This window comes from Sebastes fasciatus, chromosome 23, assembly GCF_043250625.1.
Source record: "Sebastes fasciatus isolate fSebFas1 chromosome 23, fSebFas1.pri, whole genome shotgun sequence".
NCBI classification, from domain to species: domain Eukaryota; kingdom Metazoa; phylum Chordata; class Actinopteri; order Perciformes; family Sebastidae; genus Sebastes; species Sebastes fasciatus.
In genome coordinates this window covers 16846921-16873241 of record NC_133817.1, presented here as the reverse complement: position 1 = coordinate 16873241, position 26321 = coordinate 16846921, and the positions used below count along the sequence as shown (strand labels likewise).

The 26321-nt window shown below is 40.5% G+C and overlaps 1 protein-coding gene across 1 annotated transcript in view; it reads right to left on the bottom strand.

The window, feature by feature from the left end:
• Nucleotides 1-26067, bottom strand: part of adipor2 (adiponectin receptor 2) — a 34259-nt gene extending 8192 nt beyond the window's left edge. The window contains exons 1-2 of the mRNA XM_074626193.1: nucleotides 25946-26067; nucleotides 10205-10499 (exon numbers count right to left, since the gene is read on the bottom strand). Of these exons, the coding sequence (XP_074482294.1) occupies nucleotides 10205-10291 (87 nt within the window). The 5' untranslated portion in view covers nucleotides 10292-10499; nucleotides 25946-26067. The remainder of the gene's footprint in view (nucleotides 1-10204; nucleotides 10500-25945) is intronic.
• Nucleotides 26068-26321: the final 254 nt, after the last annotated feature.

Genomic DNA, 26321 nt, shown 5'->3' with positions numbered 1-26321 from the left:
GTATTAACCTATGAGTGACTTTCCCTTTTCAGATTGTGGAACTCTAAACAAATTTAGAAGGATGAAAGGGAAAAATAAGCCTAACAAGAAAAGACCAATGATTACAGAAAAGAAAAGATTATTTTCTATCGTATTCATCATCTCATGACGACTCAGATTTATCTTGCAATCCCTCGGGGTGGTTCGGAGTCCTTAAAGAGTCTATATAAACATGACCAAGTAAAAAAGTGAAATGTTAAAATATTAAAAAGGAGCAGACGGGAGTGTGCACAGACTGAGAAGTGAATTAATACTGATTACAACACTGATTATTCTGAATTTGGGTTTCTGTAACCAAATCAGGTCATTAGTGTTATAATAAGCAAAAATTAAAACACACAGAATATTTTAAGAAAAATTAGCTAACTGTTGATTAAACAGATGTCAACTCAAATCTATCCAATTTATCCATTTATAAATAGAAGATTAGACAGACAGTGTGAATTCACCCTAACACAATAGCTGTCACGGCTGTGGAGCTGGGAACAGAATTAATATGGGTAGTGCTTTGTGATAAATACACAGTCATTCATCATAACTGACAAACAAACAGTTGCACACAGAGTTGAGCGAATGCTGATACACTAAAAACAGTGAGTGTGGATTCAGGTGAACAAAATTGATAATGTGCTGGCACAGAACAAGGAAAGGAGTAAACACAAAATATATATTTGTTTAACGCCAACACAGACACAGAGGCCAGGTTCGGCTGAAAGGAAGTGATTAGAAAAGACGTGCTTTCTGTTCTTTTTTATTACTCCCGAGGTGGAGGGGGGGAGGAACAAAAGAGAGACAGGAGTGAGAAAATTAGAAAAAGCAGCGAGACAGAGATAGACATGAGAACAAGAGCAGAAAAAGAGAGAAAAGTCCTGTAGTATATATAATGCATGATTAACCCATTTTTAAAAACCCACCAGCAAAACACAGCATGGTCCCTGTTTGTGTGAGTGTGTTGACCTTGATGACTCGAATAATAAAAAAAACCAACAGATATTCAAATATGAAATTTAATATTCTTTTTTGTATTTAAAAAAGTCACAAAATCACTTTGATTATCTGAAAATGAATTGTAACCTTAGGTCAAGCTGAATGAGGAATAATTCGACAACAACCGTAATGATGGCAGAGAACTCAGCCAGCAAGCGGCACGTTATGTCATGTACCAATCAGCTGTGAGCTACTGTGAGTTGTACTTTTTAAACAGAAATGAAATACACACGTTTAATATTGTGACATTTCCTGGAAATTACATACAATATAGCCGAGAGCAAGTAGGAAACTTTCAGGCGATCTCCCTCCAGCCAGCTGCCACCTTATTTAGATTTTTGAAGTGAAATGAGGAGGAATCATATAGGTAACTCCACATTTCAACTTCATGAATCAGCCGTTCCTCGTCCTAGGCAGAGCTTTCAAAGCAAACAGGGCGTCTGACAAAAGTCCAGCTAAAACAGCGTGCTGTGCTGCACAGTGCTGCGTTGCTCACGACCAGTTAGGACACGGTGTCATGGACATAATGCGCAAAAAAAAGATATCCGAATAGTTCGAACCTATGTGTTTTTTTGGAGCGAATATTTAAACGTCATTTTTGGCCAATTTCTGACAGCCCTAGTGGCTGTAGACAGTCAACACTTTCACGTTCCTAAAGTCTGACTTTGTTAGTCTGGCATCTGCCTGTGTGCGAGTGTATAGTCTGTGCTTAGTCATGCATGAGGATGAATCTCAGTCTGCAGCTGTGCATTGTGAGAGAAGGACACACACAGCTTCAAACACACCTGAAGGCGGGCAACCGTAAAACCTCATTCTCATAAATCCACGGTTTCAAAGCTGAGATAAAGGTGACACCTGCCATCGATTTGTGTGTGTGAGTGTGTGAGGGTAAGCGGCAGTGATTGAGTACACTATGTGAGCAAAGGGTATCTGGGTGACTGCCAAGTAGTCACGTGTGCTCTGCAGTCTTTGTGTGTGTGTGTGTGTGTGTATCAGTAATAATAGCCTCTCATGTGCCCATTCATGCATGTAATGTCGGTGTGAGCTTAAACCCGGATGCTGCCAGTCTCGCTGTGGATTGGGAGGTTATTCTTGAAGGGTGTGAATACCTGTGCGTGTGTGTGTGTGCGTGTGCAGGGGGACAATAGGGTGTCCTCTAGGTGTACTCAAGATGCCATCACTAAATCATACACACACAATCACAGCTGCACAGATGATGTTGGGCTAAATGATGCACTCAGATGCACACCATACACATAACATACCCACTGCTATAGGACGGCAGCGACTGAACCGTAACAGTAAATGCTCTCAGGACAGATTGGAATAGAGGACACTGTGTCGCTTTAGTTAACGCATACAGTACGAAAAAGAAAGCAGCATAGATAGGGAGAGAGAGGTGGAGATAGATGGGGGGGCATTTAGCCTACACACCTGGACGTTTAAGTGATTTATGATCAGCCAACTTCTCACTGGAAACCACCTTTTTACTGAACCTCTACGGGCTACTGTACGGTCACGTACGGTGTTTTGTCTTCGTTATGTAAGAAAGAGAAAGACATAATGTGTGATTGTGAAAATGAGTAACATCACTCTAATCTCTGAGCTAGTCTCGATTAGCCATAATGTTATCACATGACCTGTCCTTCATATTGGTGGTAAACCAAAGAAGGAAGTATATTCGGAATTTACCCTGACAATAGTGAATGCCGAAAAATCACCTAACCGGCACTGGTGTCATTTAAACAGAAAGCTCGTTACTGCATGTGGGGATCATAAAATAATCATTATTTGCTCAGGACGGACGTAAGGTCACAGTGACCTTTACCTTTTACCTTTGACCACCAAAATCTAATCCTTGATTCCAAGTGGACATTTGGAAAAATTTGGTGTTCCTCGGATATCATGAGAATGGGACGGATGTGAAGTCACAGTGACCTTGACCTTTGACCACCAAAATATAATCAGTTCATCCTCGAGTCCAAGTGGACGTTTGTGCTAAATTTTAAGAACTTCCCTCTAGGTATTCCTGAGATATCACATTCACGAAAATGGTTCACGTCCGGACGGCGGGACGGAGGGACGGAGGGACAGATGGATGGATAACCCAAAGACATAATGCCTCTGGCCACGGCTGTCGCCGGCGCGGAGGCATAAAAAAGGATCAAAATCGATGCACCAGAGCCATTTTGTGTTTTCTATTCCACACATCCGTCTTCCTTGACCTAAACCTGGTGCCTTAATTTCCCACAATCCAACTCAACGGCTAACAATATGATCAGAGATTCGGCTGTGTTATGCTAGAGGCAGCTAATGTAGCCTTGAGCCTCTAGCCTCAAGCAGAGATGAGGAGCGGGCAACAGAGGTCTGGTAAGCTCACTTCTTTATAAAAAATTTTATTTGCCACAAAGTGATTTCCAGCCTTGGAATCTCCACAATATTTGTGCTTCACATATACGGTAGCCTTTGTACCACATGAAACACAGAATTTGAGCTGTAAAGAGGAAGCTGTGGGTGTTTGCAGAATATTCAGAGGACAATTATACTGTAAATGACCAGCTGCCAGCTTGAGAAATAAAGAAGGAACTGATTTTCCCCTATGAAACATCTGTTTAGCTGCACTAAACTCAATCCAGACAGTGAAAGCCACAGCGTTTGAGGTTTAGCAGTAGGTGGTGCAGAGAGTTTGGCTGTCAACTGCTCAGCTGAATTTGCTGTAATCAGATCTAAATAACAGCGTAGAGTGGAGATACAGGCAGAAGGACTGTAGGAGCGAAGCAGGCTATGGTTCTTGGAAGTGAAGGCTATCCCTAACACTCATGTGCGCACACACACATTACTTGGACGAATGCAGTATGTCTGCCACACGTGACTCCCTGAGCTGCCCAGTCTCCAACAAGTCATTACGGCAGAGGTTAGGGAGTCCAATTTCGCTCCGTGTAAAAGTGTGTACAGTATGTGATCAAGGATATGATCCCATCCCTCAGGGAAGTGTCCATCCTCGGCTCTGAGAGCTCGCTATATAACAGCTCATCATGGTGTAGGACTAACACAGTCTGGGGGTCTGTCTGACACAGAGCCACGATCACGTGCATTGGGTAATCATGATCTCAGTTGTTGTCATAGTTCAGCAGAGCACAGTTCCCATTTTTCCAGGAAGATATTTCCTGGGAAATGGCTGAGGTAATCTATAACATTCCGGAAACAGATTTGATAACAACCTCTTAAAAGGGAAGCTAGTCTGTCATCTAAGTAAACATTTGGCTTTAGGTGGAGTTTGGAGGAACCTTACTAAGTATACTTGCAAAATAACATTACTAATCTTACAATGTCCATATCTGCTTTAGGCTTGTAAACGTTCTAGCGTTGACTGCTGCACAATAAGGAGTTAACATGCAGAGAAATGACACTGATAACTAGGTCTGCAACCAATGTGATTGTGACCAATTCCGATTGGTATCCTTTGTTTTTAGACCTTGTGTAGTATTGTTTGAAAATAACTTAAAGTTAGGTATCTGCAGTGGGCTACCTCTAGTTCTGAAAAGTGAAGCCAATGCAGAAGTGCCTTAAACTTGCATTTTTTCTAACAGCCAGCAGGGGGCGACTCCTCTGGTTGAAAAAAAAGAAGTCTGATTCTATAGAAGTCTATGAGAAAATGAGCCTACTTCTCACTTCATTTATTACCTCAGTAAACATTGTAAACATGAGTTTATGGTCTCAATCGCTAGTTTCAAGTCTTCTTCAATACAGCATGATGTTCATTTAGTAAATTACGGTCCCATTTAGAGTCAAATAGACCATAAAGCAGGGGATGTTTTAGGGCGAGGCTACCTTGTGATTGACAGGACGCTACCACGGCGTTGTCCGGTCTGGGTGTTGTCTATGTTACAACTTAAACCCTTTCACAGAGTGTTTTCAGTTCATGACAGTTAATTGTAACATGGTCACCTAAAAATGTCTTATTCAGCGTTCGGTAGTTCTTAGCTCCACCCTCTCGTATCACTTCTTGTTGCAAAAAAACAAGATGACGACGGCCAAATACGCAGTCCACAAACCAATGGGTGACTACGTCCACTTCTTATATACAGTCTATTAGTATCTGTCCAATGGAAACTAAAAAAGTTAGGATTTATATAACTTTGGGAAACAAGTTTCAACTCAACACAAAAGAAAAAGTACAGTAAAGATTTAGTGTTGTATTAAACACAACAGCGACACAACAACTACAGCTACAGAGTGTCTTTGCAAGACAAAGACAAGAATAACAACAACAGCACAGAGACTTCCAACGCATTTTTTTTCACATAAGCACGAGCTAAGCAGCCAGTCTTGGATGATATACAGACGAGAAAACAAGAGAGGAACGAGGAAATCCCTCGAGACACCGGTCTGCTCAAGATTAAACGAGGCAGTTTTTCTTAAAAGCCCCTACAGACCGCTCTCTCCCTCTGTCTTACACACACATACTTAAAAACATATATCCAGCTCCCCTCAGACTCATTAACCATTCTGTATGTAGACCTGGCTAATGACTTTTGCCTGACTAATGACTCTTCACATGCACACACACCTGAAACACTGTGTGTGTTGTTAGGAATCCTACGCTCTAATTAGTTCTGCTGCTGTCAGCTAGTGGACGATAAGTTTGAGAAGGAAGTAAGGGGACATTCGAAGAAAAATCGTCCATGTTCCAGCGAAACATGGAACTTGAGACTCAACGTAAACAAAGTCACGTGCTGACAGGATGGTACACAGAGGGCTGGATCCAGGAAACAGCTGCCAGCTAACAAGAACCCAGCTGAAACTCTGTGCACCAATGACAGCAGAGGGAAGAGCTCACCCTTGTACACTGTAACCCCTGCACAGCACAGACGGAGACGTTCCACATGCACAATGCTCCCTTAGGACCATAACAATTTGGAAGGCGCCACGACCCTCAAAAACGGACAGCATGTTCCAAAACACGGACACATGCTCGACATTAAAAAACAGACTCTGTGCTCAGGCTGCCACAAGACAAACTGTTCCCTCTGATCTGCCAATGACCATGAGGAGGGCATGACTAATCTGCATTAGCAACAAAGTAACACCGATTTTTATCAAACAGTTCACAGTTGGAGGGCTTAAACTAAACTAGATCTTCATTTTTTAAAGCCACTTCAAAGTTGTTGTTTTTTCTTGTGTCATAGGAGAATGGGGCTAGGTATCACCACCTGCAGTGCTGGGAGATTTTAAAAGCCCATAAAACATGTGATTTTAGCTGCTTTGTGAGGGATTTTTTAAGTCTGCTGGTTTATGTAGGGCGTTACCTCACGCTACTTATCGACAACTATCCCTTACTGATTTCCTTTATTGCATCTATACAAAGAACAAAGGCTTCAATAGGCTTATTTGCTTTCTTGACGAGAGTTAAAGTCTTTTCACACCAAGTATAGATTTTCGTGCGAAAAATGTGCACGGAAATTTCTAAAAACTGATTTAGAGGTTGTTGTTTTTTTTTTTAAATGCTTGCACACCCCTGCAGAACATTTGTGCGGGGGAAAAAATATTTGGACTTTACCTCGATTTCAGCGGATTTGTGCCTGCGGAAATATATGTTTGACCCCTAGACTTTATGATTTGACAAATAAAATCCTTTGTTCCAACTGATCGCTGTCATTCTGCATAGTAATTAGCTATGTACTTCTGTTTGTTGCACGGAGAGTGTGTATTTTCGGAGCAACGGGCGTTTGTTTTTGGGGTAACGGACTGTCTGACAAATGGGCTTTTATTCAGTCCAATGGGACATTTTTCAGACTATTGGTGTATCGTAATAACAATGGGGCCGTCCCCTTCTCAACACCCAATAATGTACGACACACACTACTACCTTAACAACCAAATAAAGGACAATATATGGCTTGAGATCACCCAGCAGCTGGGATAAGATGAAGATGGTAATGGTAGCTGATATGCACTTGCTAAGGTTATATGTTGGTCACAGAATGGGGAGGGCTAGCCACAACACTTTGGTTGGCATTAGCATCACATTTGGGGTCCAAATAGTTTATGTATTGTCTAGGTAATAGCCCCTTAGACATTCTGTGTCTGTGTCAGAGGGTTTAATGCATTACGATAACAAGAAGGCTGGAATAACAGTGTTGACAGGTACAATAAGAGGAAGTGAAACTGGATGTCTGATCCACCTGAGGCTGGGCGTCGATGAATGAAAGCAATTTTAAAAACCTTCAGCACAAAGAGAGGATGTTCAGAGGGCTCAAAGGTCCAAAATCTCAAGCATTGTTCGCTGGTGTTTGTTCTCTGTTTATCGGTATTTCCCTTGTTTCGTTGTTGGCGGTCGACGTGTGTGTAATAAAATTCCACAGCTGAGTGTACAGTATGTGTTGAGTTTGTTTCATAGTTTGCAGTGCGTCTTTACAGAGAAGCATCTGTGAAATAACACAGTCTCTGATAAAAACTCCTTTAAAAAGGACGGGATATAACATTATCAGACATTATTGAGTTTTTTGGCTATCTTTAGAACTCAGCGGGATCTTTTCTCTACTCCCCTGAAAATCTCATTTTCATTAGTTGTATTAGCAGAAACTTTCAAGTGAATCTGACTCGCCTACAGCTCATGCCATCTAAAATTCTTCCAAGTCTTAATTACCTAAATTGAATTAAACAAACTGTAGGAGCCCTCAATTGAACTTCAATGACACTGAAAGTTTGGCACTTATAGATCCCCAACGCAGTTAAAAACTTAAAACTATAGAGGCAGCATTATGATACGTTTCAACTGTGATGGTCTGTTTGAAACAATTCTGAGCACACAATTCCTACATCAAATATGTCATACTGAAAGTAGCAGGCTGAGATTGTTGGCAAGTAAACAGCTATTGATTTGAAATTCTTTTCTGTAACTGTGGGGCGTTATCAGGAAGATACGCAAACACCAGAATCTCATGGGGACAAGTTCAAAAAGGTCTGGAAAACAAATAATGGTTGTGTTTTTAACACACAAATAAATCATCCCTGTTGCTTTGAAAATAAAATGTATAGACAAAAAACTGCCATCAGATTAGATGGTATGCCTCTCGGTCTCTTATTTTGGCAAACAGAAAGTGTGATACTAACCCCAGAGCTACACCGCACACTCACAGACACATTGAGACGCACACTAACACCTACTAATAAATACTGAAAGATTTAAAGGGCGGCCTGCGGGGTGTTAAGACAGCCTGCTCTCGCTGATCGGGTCCCCAGCGTCCTCTAAGGTATCAGTGTTGTGTTACGGCAGGTAAAAAGGGCACACGAGCAGACACAATACACACACACGAACACTATTGTGTTTCAGCTCAACGGCTGTATGCTGATAGCCTGTCACGCTGAACAACAGGCCGGCAGCTTTGTCCGTATACACACACACAGTCTGAACGGGAGCACAAGTGATGCCTCTGAGGGAGAGTGTCTGGCACATTTTGTTTGATCAGTTCGATAGGTTGCCTTCACGGGATGCTAATCACACAGATTTTTTGGTAATGTGTTTGCTTTCCTTCCAGGAAGACGTCTGCATATAGACACAACAGGCTTATTTTTAGTGCCTTGCACACATCCAATATCCACGTCACTTTAGACTTGGAGTGGAACTAACACCAGGCGAAGCCGAGCATCATAATGCACTGTTAATTACTATAGCACAGGATGACTCATCGTCGAGTTTGAAAAGCCTTGAAGGTGGCGAGGGTGTCGATAATAAGTGGAGGTGGCGGAGGTTGAAAAGCTTGGGAAACGGGCTCATGCCGTGCAAAATCAAGTTCCCGCTGGTAAAACCCTGAGAAACTGATTACATAATGCTCTATTGTTGCCCCAGAGCAAGGCACTAAACACACAACTGCTCTGGTTATGGTAGCAGAATACATTAAGTTTGTGTTTGTTTTACCTGCACACTGCAGGTAGACTACGCTCGTCCTTTCCTCTGTTAATGTGCTCTTTTACTGTATGTACTTGTATATAATCAAGTTTTCATGCCTGTTTTCATGCTAGTCATGAGTATATTATTTCTGCTTCACACTTAATTGCTGTTCTCTGGAAGTGAGATAATGTGCCACTTTATAACTCTTGCACTATGTTTCACACAATTTCATGTATTTTAATGTCTCAATGCTCAAGGCTCTGAGGATAATTCACCCACCAAAGTCTCGCATGTGGTCCCAAAACCTTCCTGAACCGACTTTCATCCAAATCTGTTCTTAAAGCTAGGGTTGGTAATCTTCTTCAAAAACATTTTTGTTATATTTGTTGAAATTAATTACACCCCGACAGTAATAAATAAATCAAATGCTCTGACAAAAAAAAGAGAACAATCCAGTATCTGTGGCTGTTGCAGGCCTGTGATAAACCCCAATAATGATAATTTTGGTTTGAGTGGCTTTAGAGGGAGGCCTGAAGGGACGAACTGTCAGTGTTGCCGACTTGGCGACTTTCTCACTAGATTTAGGGACTTTTGGAGCTAGAGCTACAAGCTACATTCATTGGAAAATAAAGATAGTAACACTGGGCTTGGTTTTTCTGCAGGATAATTTTAAAATCTAGTGTACTCTTGCTAGTTTCTTAAGATTACCAACCCTAGCTTTAACTTTAAAACGCTCCTTTTCAAAGTGAGGTCAAATTATCTTCTAATGTTTAATTAACTCTTGTGTTCAATCTGCTTTTTGATCTGCGGAAACATATTAGGTCTTCAAACGGAAACTGGCGTTCAAGCATGGCATGTACACACGCAAAGGCAGCAGACTGTGGTCGAGTGATTAAATCACAATCCTAATTCCGGTTTCAAATGAACATTTGAGAAGCCCAGTGTATGTATGTGTGTGTGTGCGTGCATGTGTATCACATCCAAAAGGGTAAAAGTAAGATCAATTCCCAGTCATGCAACGTGTTAGTTCAGATTTAAATTTGGGGGAAACTCCAGTATACAGTTTATGTTTATGCTTCTGTTATACTGAAAGGCTTTGCTGGCTGGCATCAGTTACAGAATATTATACTTCCTTGCTAACAACACTTATTTAATTATTCATGTGAGGGTGTGTGTGTTTTGGTGGTATAGTTTTACTGTGTGACCAGTCAACCCATACCACACCACATGGCCCTGACCAACCAGATGGCAGCCTGTGAGTGCGTTAGTGTGTTGGATACTCACCCCATTGTGCGAGGGGCACTCTGCGGTGCTGAGGTGACTGGTTGGAGAACCTGAGGTGGGCGTGTCCGCTTTCTCCCGGGGACTCATGGGATCTGTAGGCGCATTATCTGTCGTGTGTTCAATAAGGTTTGAAGTTCTGTGTCGCAGCACGAAGGCCGGGCCCTCGGCCCCACTCGTCTCTCCTCCGTCCAGCTTGGAACGCTGGACCGGCTTCCACAGACAGAAGACTTAATGGATGAAGATGACTAAATCCGGATGAGACCAAAACCTCAAGCCTTTGGATCTTCACTCAGGACTTCATGGCAGAAATGAAAGGAAGACAACAAAGAGAAGAAAAGACAGGGAAAGAAAAAAAAAGTCAGTCTCCATGATTTTGTTTATCCTAAAATTTTAAATTACAGTAATAAAATCCAATCATAACAATACAGAGGAAATAATCCAGACATTATAAATCGTAAAACACCATCTTTTTACAATATTAAAGTAATAAGATAAATACTGAGTAGCAGTTTCCCAAACATTAAAAAATACAAGCCCATAATATATCCAATAAATGTCAAGCATGGCTTTAAACCTGAGCAGTTAGACAGTAACATTTTGGATTACCAAATATATCACAGCCAAAGCATTAAAAAGTCTTCTTATTGGGCCTGACTGCCTCAAATAAAAATATGATAGTGGAGGCATAATCTAGAGGTTAAAGGTCACAAATTCAATCCCTTTAAAAGACAAATTATTCTGCAGGTATATCAGTGTCACTCATTCACAGCAGGTCTGCATTAGAGATAAAGATGATGTTGGTTGTTACTTTATCTCTCGTCACTTCAGAAAGTTACCCGTGGCATCAAGGCCTTAAAATACTGGATCTACTAACACTGAAAGCCAATTAGGAGCTGCCAACGTACTGTCATGGTGAGTTGCTTAGCGACGAGAGGTGTCAAGGACAGGAACAAGAGATTCACACACAGGAAGTAGACGTGTTCCCTTGTTGAGAACTTACAACCCTTTTATCCTTCATCGTTCTCTAACCACGTCATAGTTTGTCTTCTGCTTTACAGAGAAATGGAACAATATCGCTTCATTTAAAGAGGACCTATTATGCTCATTTTCAGGTGCATACTTGTATTTGTTTTTTTCTACTAGAACATGTTTACATGCTTTAATGTTCAAGAAAGCTTTATTTTTCTCATACCGGCTGTGCTGCAGCACCTCTTTTCACCCTCTGTCTGAAACGCTCTGTTTGAGCTCCTGCACCCCCCCTTCCAAAAAGCCCAATCTGCTGGTCAGCTGGCCCACTCTGTTGTGATTGTTCAACCAAACCAAACTCTTCGGACTCCGCTCCAGCTCTGGTCTAACTAGCTTTGTTTGAGGGTGTGCCAAACTAGCCGCTAGGCAGGTATTATGCAAATGTTTTACTTGGTGACATCATCACGTTACGGAGGAAAAGGCGGGACTTCAAGCAAGGCGTTTCAGGCAGTTCAGGGGCAGTGTTTCTGTGGGGGAGAGTAGCTCCCTTTGGCCTGGACTTTGGGCTTTATAACTTTGCAGACGGTTTACAAGCACAAAAAACTATAGAACACACTAAAGGAAAGGGAAAAAGCACAAAAGCATAATAGGACCCCTTTAAAATTCAATTTTGACAAACAGTATTGAAGAGAAAGGTGGGAATTACCACCAAAATCCAATCAAGTCAAAATCCAATGATTGCTAAAAAAGTCTTATCCAGCACCCGTTATATGAATATAACTTTCTGATGTATCAGAAATAGATTGAATGAACAGTTATAACCTCAGGCATAAACCTTTTTAAAATTGGGGAGAAATTCTCATAACGGCAACAGACGTAACAGTGTGCAGGTGTTATTTCTAAACATGTGAGGACCTTAACCACAACCTAAAGTCCTTGGTTTGTAAGGTTTACTTTTCTATCCTTGAAGACATTTGGCCTTCATAAGGAAAAATACACTCATGTGTACCTGACCTAGACCCATTTATATCTGCCTGTTTGTACAGCAGCCTGTTTTCAAACACTCCCTCACACCACTGAAGCTGTAATCTACCGTAAATGATGAGAACTGCAGCTGCACATTTATATCAGCATGTCTTACACTGCTGAGATCTGTTTTTCCTCAGTGTCTCAAACACACACGGCGCTCCAGAGAGGCCAAGTCAATGTGAACATGCCCCCAAGCACTGGACCACTTCATTTAAACCATCCCCCTGTGCTACCACAAACATACATTAGGGAATTATACTCAAGGGGGGGAAAAACAACACAAAGGCATGTACATACACACCTGTGCACGTACTTGTAAACATACACACACAGACTGCTAAATACATCATTTTTGAATAGGCTGATGTAAGCATGTAGGGAGCAGCTGCAATGGTAGAGGACAAGCTTTCATATAGCTAAATGCAATATTCTTATCTTACTTAGGATATAAAGCACAAGTGACCTCAAGTGATTGCTTTCACACCTCTTCTACTGTACTGGATCCTATTAAATCATAGAGGTCATAGTTGAAGGTGACAGAAAGCTGGCTTCTTCACTGCTGCTACAAGCCTGTGTCTGAGCACAGCGTAGTGAAGTTGGTGCGAGGTGCGCCCGCCAGAAAATTACGTTATCACGGCTTTCGTGTGGTGCGCGAAGGCTCGGCAAGTTGTAGCAGTGATTTGTCGTGCACCTCTGAATGTTTGTAACTATGCGCCATCTGCACGCACTGCGCTTTTCATTCCAATATGGATGCCTTCGAGGGAAGACTGGCCGAGCTGGTTCGCCTGTACAGACATCTCTACAACTGTTCATTGAGACACCACAGGAACAGTCACATGTCATTAAATTCTTGGAAAGAAATAGGCAACACACTGTGGAAAGAGGCTTTTTCATGCAGGCTGTGAAAGAATATGAGAGATTGTTTTGTGAAAGCTAAAAAAAAAAAAAAAGGTCTCATAGAAAGAGTGGCGACACGAGGGGAAGCACCGTGAGACGGAAAGTCATTTTCACAAGACAGTAATAATTACAGTACACAAATGCAATGTTTGGCGGTACGCACGTCGGTGTTTAGTGTTTACTGCTGTTGCCAGGCAGCCTACTTTCATTTTCTCGTTGACTTCCACAGAATATTTTGTTTGTATGCCTCCTGACGTTTCGGAGCATACTGCAACAATCAACGCGCTGAGCATAAATGCCTCTGTGCATCCTTCTAGTGCACGCGCCATCTACGAGGACCTGCGCCACGGCGTCTCGCTAGAGTATAAACAAAGCATAAGAGCCTAACCTATATTATCCCTACAACTATTCTATAATGATACTTAAAACGGACACGCGCATGATTGGCGTACTGTGGGATCCCTGTCTTACACCTTTTAATAGCATTCACATACTGACAAAGTACACAGAGTCAGATACAATCACAGCAGTTTTAACAGCTATTGACCTATTAATCAGGGAAAATACCCACGCTGACGTGCATACATGTAGTTTTGCATAAATAGGCCTTAAATACAGATCAATAAGATCACTTCCTGAACAGATTTCACCATCAATGGATGGATTTTTTAGTAGCCTAGTTTAGCTTTTCAAATCACATATCTGCTATCATAAAATCCTGTGGTTGTTTCGTTCAAGTTGGTCTCGGTTCGGTTGTTTGGTCCACACCAAGGTTCGATTGACAGCTTTTACACCAGCCCAAACTAACAGATCGTAAACTAACCAGGCAAACGGATCGGAGTTTGTTTTAACTGAGCCAAACAGGTTAGGTGTGCAAGCACCCTTAAAAGTAAGAATAACTACTACTGACATTAGCCTATGTACGAGAATGAGGTAAAATTGTTTACGTATTAGTGAACTTATTAGTTTGTTTATCTATTAGAGGTACAATTTAAAAAATACTCAAATGTAAAAGTGAAAACATTCATTTCTGTTGAATTCTAATACATAGATACTAAACAATGGGAGCAGCTTTTACAGAGAATATGTGTGTGTTGTAAGTGAGTGCATTTACAGGATATGAGGATTTTCCAGTGACTGATGTGTTATTCTAGAGAAGAAACGTCAAACCACAGCAGGTGGTGAAAGAACGTTGAATTGCTAAAAAAAAGAGGAGAAGAGAAGGGTAAAGAGACAAATACTAGACTAGACAAGACTACACAACAAAAGGACAGAAGAAAATCGTTAAAAGAGCCATAGGAAAAATACAGAATTTTCCGTAACCCAATGACATCGACCAACAGACAGAAGCACTATTGTACGCTGCGAAGATGATAAAGAAGACTATTTGAGCTGAACTGAGATGACTGGCCTGTGGGCATGTGCCCTAATCGAAATCAAACTCTTCTACACTCAGAGATTGTCCGATAAATCTCTTCCCTGTTCCTCCTTCCTCTTTCTCCCCGATTGACTATTTTTGAAAATTACATTGACGCTCTTTTTGAGTAACTGCACCCTCATTTTCTGCCATGATGAAAAGTGAGATTTCATGCTGGGTCCTTATTAACTAGGGAATAAGAGGAATAAGCTACTTTTGAAGATTTTTTTGTAGCTGTAGTCGATTCCAAAGATAACAGTCTCGTGGCCTGATTGCCACACAAGAACAAACAGCTCTCCAGACAATTGAAATAGCTGAGATGTTTTGTTCTGTGTGGGTCTGATAAGAGTCTGGAAGCAGTAGAAGACGAAAAAAAAACATTAAAGAGACTTGTGTAGACGACCACACTTTGTATCTGAATACACATACAGAGAGAGTATGGCCAGTTTCCTACAGTTTCCATAACTACCTCATGTATGTTTTGGGGTTTTTATGTCTTTGCCATTTCTAACTTTGAGATTGTTCACACATAGAAGTGCAGACTTAAGCATCAAAACACGTTGTACAAATCTTGTCCACTACACCATGCTTTATTCACCTCACCAAATGTTTTCAGCTATTTTGCCTTCATCCAGGTCCGTCTTCCTGTTTCCTCTCATGTGACTAATGGATCACCATACGAAGTAAACAAAACATTATGATCACCTTTTTAAAAATACTTATTATAAATGACGATATTTATGCCTTGTGGATACAGCAATTTAAAAGAGAAACATAAATGGCCATGAATACAAAACATACAATATTACAACCATCTACAAGAATATTCATTAGTAAATACAATCTTTCATCTTTAATCATCAACAGGTAAAAAGGTTGAATATCCATGTTTTAAAAATAAGCTCTTTCTGCCTGATTTTTCAAAACATAGTATACTCAAATCTCTTTCATCTCTTATTATGTGTGGATAATCCAGACTAATATCAAAGTCAATCTATGTGGCCTTAACCATATATAAGAAGTGTTCTGTTGACTGCTGTCTTGAAGCCTCAAGTTTTGAATTTCAGCCATCTTTCATGAACTGAAAACACACTGTGAAAGAGTTAACGTTGTAAGACGAAAACACGGACAACTCCCAGACCGGACAATGCCATGGTAGCAACCTTTCAATCGCGAGGTAGCCACATTTTAAAGCATACCCTGCTTTATGGTCTATTTGACTCTAAATGGGACCATCATTAACTAAATGAACATCATGAGAGAAGAAGACTTGAAACTAGGGATTGAGACCATAAACTCATGTTTACAACGTTTATTGAGGTACGAAATCAAGTGAGAAGTAGGATCATTTTCTCATAGACTTCTATACAATCTGACTTCTTTTTGCAACCAGAGGAGTCGCCCCCTGCTGGCTGCTAGAAAGAATGCAAGGTTAAGGCATTTCTACATTGGCTTTACTTTTCAGAAGCGGAGGCTGCCGCCTCGCCTTAACACATCCCCCCTTTAATCAACGCAATAGATTGTATTTACGGAAACCAAAAACGACCTCAGACACCACCCTGATGGAGGTAAGATAGCCAAAAACATGTGGTGAGGTACTTAAAACAGTGTGCAGAGCAGAGTGTACTGTCAAAGAGTTGTTCTGTGTCTTTTCATCATTGTCAGTGCTCTTCTATAGTCATATAATTTACAAAGGGGAGTCAAAAACATAAAACACACACACACACACATACTCATTGGCACTGCCTTTAAGAACCAACTCCAGAGTAGCAGAGCAGACAAAACAGACTGACCCCATACTGAGATAAAAAAGACTCACCATGATTGAACATAAGATACAGAGGAAAAAACTGATTCACACACCCAAACCAAATGGGGCTTCCCAGGGTCCGAGCCAAATCAGAATGTTGAAGTTTCAGTTCTGAGGGAGCGAGCAGCTGACAGAATTATCTGTCGACAACAGGATGCTAAATGACTCATCAAGATGTTCCGTGCGGTGTAGCCGTATGATAACAGTTTTCTTGGCTCCTGAAAGCCTTGTGGATGTCGTATATACACCCTGAGTTTTTCCCTATTAAAGTCGCTGTATGAGGTTCAATTATTTTTCACGCATCAAACCTCCATGAAACAAACCAATCACGCAGACAAGATTACCATCTGCTGTTTTTCTGCAAGTTATTAGCAACTATAAAACGACCCCCAGAGTGACACTTTAACCCCAGAAAATAAATAGACATAAAGGGTAAAAATAGTAGAGCAGCCTAAGAGAAGCAGGCTCGTGACCTGCTGGGTTAACCTGGGTCAAGAAAGGGATTCACCAATAATCTCTCTACTCGTGTGCCCTCAGGTAACACTTCCCTAATGAAACTGCCCAGTAGCCATTGCTTTTCAACCATTACCCAAATAAATAACACCGACCAAGCAATCAAGGTTGTGTGCTGTCAGCAATATAGAAATACTCTTTCAGTCCACTTTACTGAGTTCCTCTTTTAATTTGTAATGTTTGCTCTGAGGCTACAACAGCAATGGCATCAATAATCATTACTGTCCTTTAACCACTGATTCTATTGAGCTTTTAATATTGATGCTATTGATCTGACCCACAGGTCGATACCAGCAATACTGTGAGTGTGAGTGTGTGTAACACAGCTGACAAAACAGGCTGTGATGGCATGTTGTGAATTGGCAATTTTAACACCTTAGCGATTTTATCATGACGCGAGGGAGCATTTTGATCTTTAACTATTGACGTCAATGGTGTGACCTTTGATCAATCAACAAAGTCTCTGACCACAAGGCCACTCTGCTCCAAGTCCACTGTTATATCTGCAGATTCTTATTGAGTCCTGTCATGCGTGTCGCAATGCTTATCAATGAACTGCAGTGAAATGTATAATTACACTCAGATCATCTTTAATCATCTTTCAATCATCCTGTGACCGTTTATCTAGCGACACCATCACGTCTAGATGTCAGCTCGTACAACACTTCACTACATGATAGGATACATCTGTAATTAATGACCGAATGTATTTCAACCCTAAACTGCACTTTGAGATGAATGGTAACTACACATATGATAACATGCTAGGATTAGCATGCTAACAGTCTACACACAAGGTCATTTATTCATGCGCATTATTCTACACAGGCATGAGCATGTGCCGCAGCATTCCCTCATGCTCATTGTCACCATCTTTCTATTTGTCTCTCTCTCACACACACTCACACTCACACTCACACACACAAGCAGAAGACAGCTGACTTCACTCCAAAGCAGTGTGGAGTCAGTCATTGTCACTGTGGAGCCGTGAAGTGGTGGCTCCGAAAATCAATCCTGGCAACCGACAGACAAACCCAACAGGAACTCAGATGAATAGAGACAAAAAAAGAGACGAGAGGAGAGAAAGAAAATAAGAGCGACTGAAAACCGAAAAGAAATGTCAATGGGAATTGATTTGTTCTCTTGTTTTTTTTCCTCCCCAAGGGAAAGTGTGAGTGAAGCTGGGTAGTAGTTGTAAAAAGTGGAAGTGGAATGAAAAAGAAGCAGAAGTGCCCATTTTTGCTTTGTATACTGTGGACCCACATAAGCGCCCATCTGTAATGGCTGTGACCGCTTGTACTATAAAAATCCCACGTATATGACTTTCTATATAAATTATGTGTACTAGAGAAGGCGTGGGCTTCGGCAGGTGACCTAAATGATGGTGAAAGCTGCCTAAAAAAATAGGCATTTGGGAGAGAAAACATGCTTTATGAGGAAGTTCACTGCAGACAAAGCAGTGGATAGAAGTGGGTGAAAGCATTACTTCCGCTAACTAAAGGAGAAAGAAGGTAAGAGGCAAGAAAAAGAAGGAATGACAAAATATATGACTCACTAAACCTGCTCTGCAGCATCGTCTGGTTGTCAGACATACGACTACGCGTGCGTGCAGCATGAGTGGGTGGGCCTTTGTGTAATGACACATCAAGCTGTACAGTAGGTCATAGACTATTTGAAGGGAGGCAGCTTCACTTTCATTCAGCAGAGAACTAATGTAGGACAAAGGTCAAACAGCATCCTATAGTACAAGTGCTGTGTAACGGTTTTACAACCATCTACTATTCACTCGCTGGAGGATTTTAACAACCATGTTTTAGCATTTCTGATTTAATTTTAAGCAGGTAAACAATGCTACAAAGTGGAAATTTTTTTACTCAGACTCTTATTCAGCTGTCTATTATTGTTTGGAGCAAAGAGCCTTCTGCAAACTAGATTCCCTTATGAACTTGTCTGATAGACCCACATACAAGATTTGGTGAAAATAATTTGTAAAAATAATCTTTTGGAATTATAACAGAGAATGAAATCACTCTCCCTCTGTGTGTGTTGTAATCCGAGCTTCTCCATGCTTTGTTGACATAGCCGGGCCGGCCGCTAGGGTTGGGGCAATTGGACGAATATATTGGCGACTGGCTGAGTACATTGCCGGTTGTTTTTTGGGGGGCGATATTTGTCATTTTATTCTGCTTATTTAATGGTCTTCCCCTGAAGAACGAAAGCCGCTCAGCCGCTGCTCAGCGGGAAGCGAGAGACAGACAAAATCATGCAGAGCCAGCCATATTTTTTCACATCTAAATCTGTGAAATTAGGGTTATTTCGAGTTTGATCCAAGTGTGTTTTATGATGCCCCGCTACTAGAACAGTTGATCGTCCAGCTGAATTTACGGCAGCAGAGGAGGGAAGTGCGCACTACAGTTGCGCAGGAAAGGCCATCAAGTTAAAACAATACCTTTAAACTTAACTTTCAACTTTCAAATACACACTTTTGGCTGCAACAGGAGTCTCATTAGAGAGATCTAGCATTTAATTGGTCAAACCTACTCCTCTTACATTTTCTATTTTTAGGCTGAAGGTATATTTACCCCTTGAGCGCACATTTACAGTAACCACACTGCTTGAGATTTAACTAAAAATGCTAAAATAAAACATTTGAAACACAATATAGTAGTGTTGTAAAAAATATTCAGTATCGAAACAGAATATTTGAACCGGTTTCAATCCTCGTTTTCCACAGTATCGATACACGAGTACTAGCTGCGCTTTCTGCTCTCTCTTCTCTTTGACACACCGCTGTTTATCTTTTAATACAAATCTAAAATTTTATGCTCCCAATGTTGTGTAAATTTTTTTCCCGTGGTATTGAAAATTGATATTTTTCATGGTATTGTATCCAAGTTGCCTTAGTTATTCCCTACAACGTGCACTCACTCTCTGAGTCACTTTGACAGATATGCCCTGTGGCCTGTCACCTGCTGTGGCATTACTCTGTCTCTCTCTATCACACACAGAGTCAACCAACACTGTGTCACATGGGGAAGAAGTGCATACATTCCTCTCCCTTTTCCTGTCACACAAACAGCATTTGCATTATATACGGTTACATTTTAAATCAGAATGACCTAGGACGAACCATAACAACAAGGATAATAATATTGAGATAATAATAGACCATCAACAAAAATCAACCCAACATTGTTTTCACATTGCCTTCTGATACATTTGAAAAATAGCAATTATAGCCGCTTTAAAGTCGGTCAATGTGTATTAAATCTGTCTTTTTATCAAACTGAATGAATGCATGTTACCCAGTGTTCGTTAAACAATGAGGCGATGCTTTTCCATGACATCCAACCTGGTTTTTCAGGTCAGACCGACACCCGCACCAGTCAACAGGAGGAAGACAAAACAGGATACACAGGCCTATCAGTCTAAAATCAGTCAAAACAGGTTTACTCTGATCTGTATCTTTTCTTTACTCATCACAGTTTTTACTGAGCACCAGTTTTCACAACCTGATAGTCAGCTAAAAGACAACACTATAGGTTTATGTAGCAGCATTTGTTTTTCTTCGTCCCAGTGGTTTTGTTCCTACAAAGCAATTACACCACTACATCGTCAGCCTCCCATCTGAAATGGCCTGAAACATTTTTATCTTGCGGAAAGAGAATAATTAAAATCACAAGTTTAATTTAGTACTAAATGCTTACTATCAAATTTGGTGACCTTAACTGAAAAACAAGACCGTCTGGCTGGTAAATTGGTTCTATTTTGTTAACTAAAGTGGCCTGCTATCCGTTAACTCTTCATTTGGTGGTGTAGTTCACATTACAGTGCTTTATACTGTGTGTGTTCCTATAGACGGGAGGTGGTGAATAGGCCTCCCTTTGTATTTGGGGCAGCTTTACAATGATTTAAACCTGCTGTTGGAGACCACATGACTGCTTTTACTGTTCATTGGGACTATGTAATCACACTAAGACCTGTACTTAAACACAACCACACGTGTACACACCCACCCTACCATGATTTTACTGAAGACACACCTTTGATTCTCTGTCTCAATGCAGCTATACCTGAAAGCTAGTCAACGCAAATAATTTTGCTTTGCCTTCTTACAGCTGCACATGGGTGGGGTTTGCTTCATAACAAAAAATGAATGATGGGAGACGTCAGACTATTTGCAGGCAAGTTTAGTATGTTTTTCTATATCAAAACACTATAGTTGCTATTTTTTAACCCACATTAACCACCTGACAAACTAAAGATTTATTAGGATTTTATAACAATAAGACGTCATATCTGGGTTGCCTGTGTAAGTGTGTGTCCCCTGGTTACCTCTCAGTCCTGGTACAACAGTGAGTTACTGATGCGGCTGCCAGCAGTCTTATGATGGAGACATAAACAAAGAGAGCCAGTGTGTGAGGTGAACCACACACACACACACACACATACACACCATTGTCCTCACATTATACAAAAACGGGCAGCTACGTAGCACAGATACTACCAACTTTGTATACACACGACACACGCTTGACAGATATGGTGGTAAGGTGGAAGTATTTTACCATAAAAATATTGTATTAATATTCCATAAGTATGTAACAGGCTGCAGGCTACATTTCCTCACAGCAAGATATTCCTAAAATATCACTAATTTCATCAGAAGACAAGAGAAAAATGCCATTACAGACTACACGCACAAGCATTGGTCACATGTTGGGTGACATTCAGGTGTCCTTCCCCAGAGGAGAAAGGCCAATTCAGCATAGTCACAATGGTTTGGTTTGATATGAAACAAACTCACAACCTGCGTCGCACACATTTTAAACAGCGCTCTGTCAAACACTCTGCCAAACTCTAACCAAACATCCATACAAACAGTTTAGCAGGCCATCTATACCTCACAAATTGTTAACACCTTTTTTTTTTTTTATCAAATTGTACTGAAAAAATTTGTAAATCTTCCTGAACCTCCACTATACAATGCCTAAACTACTATACTAAATCTGGTTCAATCCTGCCCAAATTACCACCAAAACAGTATTCAAAGACACTGCTTTTTGTCTGTAAACGGTTACTGAACCACCAAGCATCTGAACTCAGAGCAGACACAGACCACAACAAGGTCAGTACGCTGCTGGCTCTGCTGGTGAACACAGTGCAACCACATGCAGCGGTTTTCAAGCCCTGGGTGGTAATCCAAAGGTGGGTCACACAAAGATAAAAATAGGTCCCCTAAATGTTCCGATCCTGGGGAACCTAAAACTACTGACTATATTTAGATATCAATGCCTTCTGTCTGAATAAAGGCTGAAAAAACAGAGAAGGGTTAGAATCGTAGAATATTTTGTTATCTAACTCTATGATTCAGCTTTTGGCCGAGGTCAACAAACTCGTTTCGCTCAGATAACTGTCAAATTCTGTTTACAAACAAACATTTATAAACCAACATGTATGCGCAAAAGCTGCTGGGGCTAGCACACACATTAACATATTCTATCTGTTAATGCTGTTTACACTGAGAAGTGTTTAGGGCGTAAGATGCTTACTGTGCCTATGGACAAAGTAATTAACTAGTGCCAGGCTTATTTGGCTGTGAGTGTTGTTGTGTGTGTACATTTTCACTTAAGCAGCAACATAAACCATTTAACAGAAAGGCACATTTTGTCCACACGCAGCCCTGTTTTGAGTTGTGAGGGAAGGAAATAAAGCTCAGACAGAAACGAGAGGAGTAATATAAAAGAAAGAAAGAGGCAGCTAGTGTCTTATGATCAATCAATTTTGCACTGACAGTTCTCTACTATTCTTAGAAGCTATGTTTAGCTGCTTTTCTGCCTGGCACACTGTCAAAGACTGACTTCATTATACATTAAATTCTCCAGAGAGTTGTACTTCCAGTAGAAAAACATGACGTATTTCTCAACAACCATGTCTAGCAGCAGGGTGAGACTGACTCGGTGCACACATTAGCTCACGCAATGGAGGTTCTGAATTCATTAGTATTTGTATAATTGCAAATCGATATCTTCCAACAGGAAATTACTGCAAATTTCCTGGTTAGATGAATCTGAAGGCCATCTCAGATAAATGAACTCCATGTGGTGAACTTACTGTGGTACTCTGGGTACTGTGCTTTGTGCACAACTGGATTTTTCTATGGAACCAGTGTCGGTAAGTTGCATAGGAGCAAACCTGCACTGGTAAATAATGACACTATGAAACCCCAAAAGGTCAAACAGCGCACTGATTAAAAATGCAAAACGGGTTTCAACACAAATACCGCTCCTATGAAATATCCATGGGCTAATCTCATGCTAGGGGAGGGCTGGGAGTTGTTTTGTACATATAAAATTTGGGTTGAAGACAAATAGGCTATCAGCCCATGAAATATTTATGAGATGACCTCATGCTTTGTGGCAAACCGAACATTCAGAAGAACAATGAAATGGGATGGGCACACATGCAGTAGTACATGTGCATTCAGTACAACTAAAAATAAATGTTAAGCCGTAAGGCTGGGATGATTCACCTATCTCCCGATTGGATCATTTTTAAGTAATGCGATTCGATATTACAATTTATTGCAATTTTTGTTAACTTTTTTTAACACTACACCATGGGAAAAAGTTGCATCAGCTCTGTTCTCTTTATACATCCATGGTCAACTCCATCAGGGCTGTTTGAATGCATTTAACGTAAATGTCAGTATATGGGTGCTCTACAGTTGTAGTGTCAGCTGATTTGACCGGCTGATGCTAGTGACGGCTGGCTTGACTGCATGTTACAATATGATAACGTTTCCTGTCCATGACAGAGTTAGCATGCAACTTAAGTCGTGATGTCTATCTCTGCTTTTCCTGGCGATGTGTGAAACCAAAAGTGTTTCCATACTTTATTGGATGTGTAGTGTTTACCACTTTGGATTTAAAATTTGAGGGTGCAGGTTGTATCCAAGCGGACCCTCCGCTGTTTTCTACTTTTTCATTTCGGCTCACTGCGGCCGGCTGCAGTTTGTTTTGGTTAACGGATACGGAACGGATATGAAGATACGTTACTCAGACTACAACGATAAAAGCGGTAACTTTGTTCTACCTCTGCATAGACACAAATGGAGCAAATACATCGATTCCGGCATTTCAAAAATGATTTCAAAATCGTAAAAGAAAATAATAGTGATACATTGGCGAATCGATCTTTTCCCCCACCCCTGTTAAGTAGGAAAAAGAGAATTTAACACTCTATAGTCAGTCAGCAGTCCAGAGGATTTTGACTATAGCTGCGGAGTGTGAGAATATTGCAGAAAGCATCATACCAATATGGTAAAATAGTGAATATTGGCTGGTAAATTATGAAAATGGTAGCTTCTTCTTTTGTTGTCAATAATGAAAACACTATGGTTTACTGTATGAAATAGGCTATGTGTTAAGTCCCCCACAGACTTACATAAACCAGACTTCCAGTTAACAACAGGAAATCAGCTTATACTGTCTTACATAAGAACATAATTTGTTTATGAAATTATTACTGCATAGTCCAAAGAGTAGGTTCTATAGAAACGATATTGTCTTGATCTGAAAAGTCATGTTACAAAACCACTGCATGTTGCTGCTTTTTCTGATTTCACTAGACATCAAAATAAAAAAAAGCAAGAAAATGCAGAAAATGCACTTAGAAAGAAGTTGCACCAAAGTGAAGCTAGATGTTTTGAATAGATCATTCTTACGACACCTTCTCACACAAAAATATATCTTATACTGTATATGTTCTTAATGTATATGTTCTTACTATGCCTTTGTACAAAGTATTTCCTTTTATAATTGTAATGTAAATGTAATATAACTTAGTATTTTAATGGAGCTTCCCAGCAAAAAGTATTTCACACGATTGTACCTGTATAACTGGCGTGACAAACATCTTGAATCTTGAATCTTGAATACAAAAAAAAGCAAGAAGCTAGATACCAAAACATGCACTTAGAAAGAAGATGCACCAAGTGATTAAATGAATAAGCATTTCCAGCTTGCATCTTGTTGTTAATAAGATAATAAAGGCACAAAAAAATAGCAGCAAATTGAGACATACTAAGCAATGCTGTAAACTCAGACACACACACAGAGTACAGAGGAGTCAACACTGGCGAAGACAAAGAAACTCCAAACTCCAGCCAGACTTATACTGTCTTACATATGAACATAATTTGTTTATGAAATTATGACTGCACAGTCTAAAGAGTAGGTTCTATAGAAACGATATTGTCTTGATCTGAACAGTCATGTTACAAAACCACTGCATGTGGCTGCTTTTTTTATGTCACAAGACATCAAAATACAAAAAAAAGCAAGAAGCTTGATACCAAAACATGCACTTAGAAAGAAGATGCACCAAGTGATTAAATGAATAAGCATTTCCAGCTTGCATCTTGTTGTTAATAAGATAATACAGGCACAAAAAAATAGCAGCAAATGGAGACATACTAGCCAATGCTGTAAACTCAGACACACACACACACAGAGTACAGAGGAGTCAACACTGGCGAAGACAAAGAAACTCCAGCCAGACTACCTTCTTGTTGAAAGCCACATTTCCTACTTGATGAGCGTTTTTACATGTTTAACCTCAACCTTTTGCACAAAATATTCCACCTTTACATTCACCCCAAACTGGTGTTGTCAAAGGTGAAATAAGCAGCAGACTGCAGCCTCCCTCAGACAGGCTCTGATGATGATGGGTTTGTTTACACCATAGCTAGCTCGCAGGCTAGTCAAGCTAACTGTCTGCCACATCCCCAAAATAAAGCCACATAACTATTTAACAGAGCTTTGGTTTAATTTGACAGCTTACCACGTCGAACTATGTGCATTTAAACACACCAAACACTGCCTCCATGTGAGAGATAACGCCTCGTAAAGAGAGAGAGCAGAGCAGTGCTTTTGTTGCTGGCTAGCAGATTATTCTCCTCTCTTGTTGTGACAGCCAGAATTAGCTGGATAGCCAAAGCTGCTAGCCGGCAGGTTGCTATTAGAGACGGTTCGTTAAACTAGTCTGAAACAAGCTGGAACAACATTCATAACAACCTATAGTGATTAGTATGAGTTGTAGTATTCACCTGGTGCTGGTGTGTGTAGATTGGCCGTCCTCTGAGGTGTTGTAACTCAGTTGATAGAGTTGTAGTCGCAGCTCCTCTGGTTACTCTGACTGTCGCTAGACTGAACTGGACTCAGCGACGACGTAGGGAGGCTATTCAATGCGTGACGTCGGTCGCATGAGGGACAGATGGCCAATCAGAGCGCTCAACCGAAAACACATGACACTCCAAACATTGAGTAACGTTGTTGTAGTTTTTTTGGCAAATTCTGTCATAGAAAGTGTGTACAATTTAAGTTTTAAACTGCAGACCCCATATAACATATAATTCACAACTTATTATTATTTATTTTTATTTATTTATTATTATTATTATTATTATTATTATTATTATTATT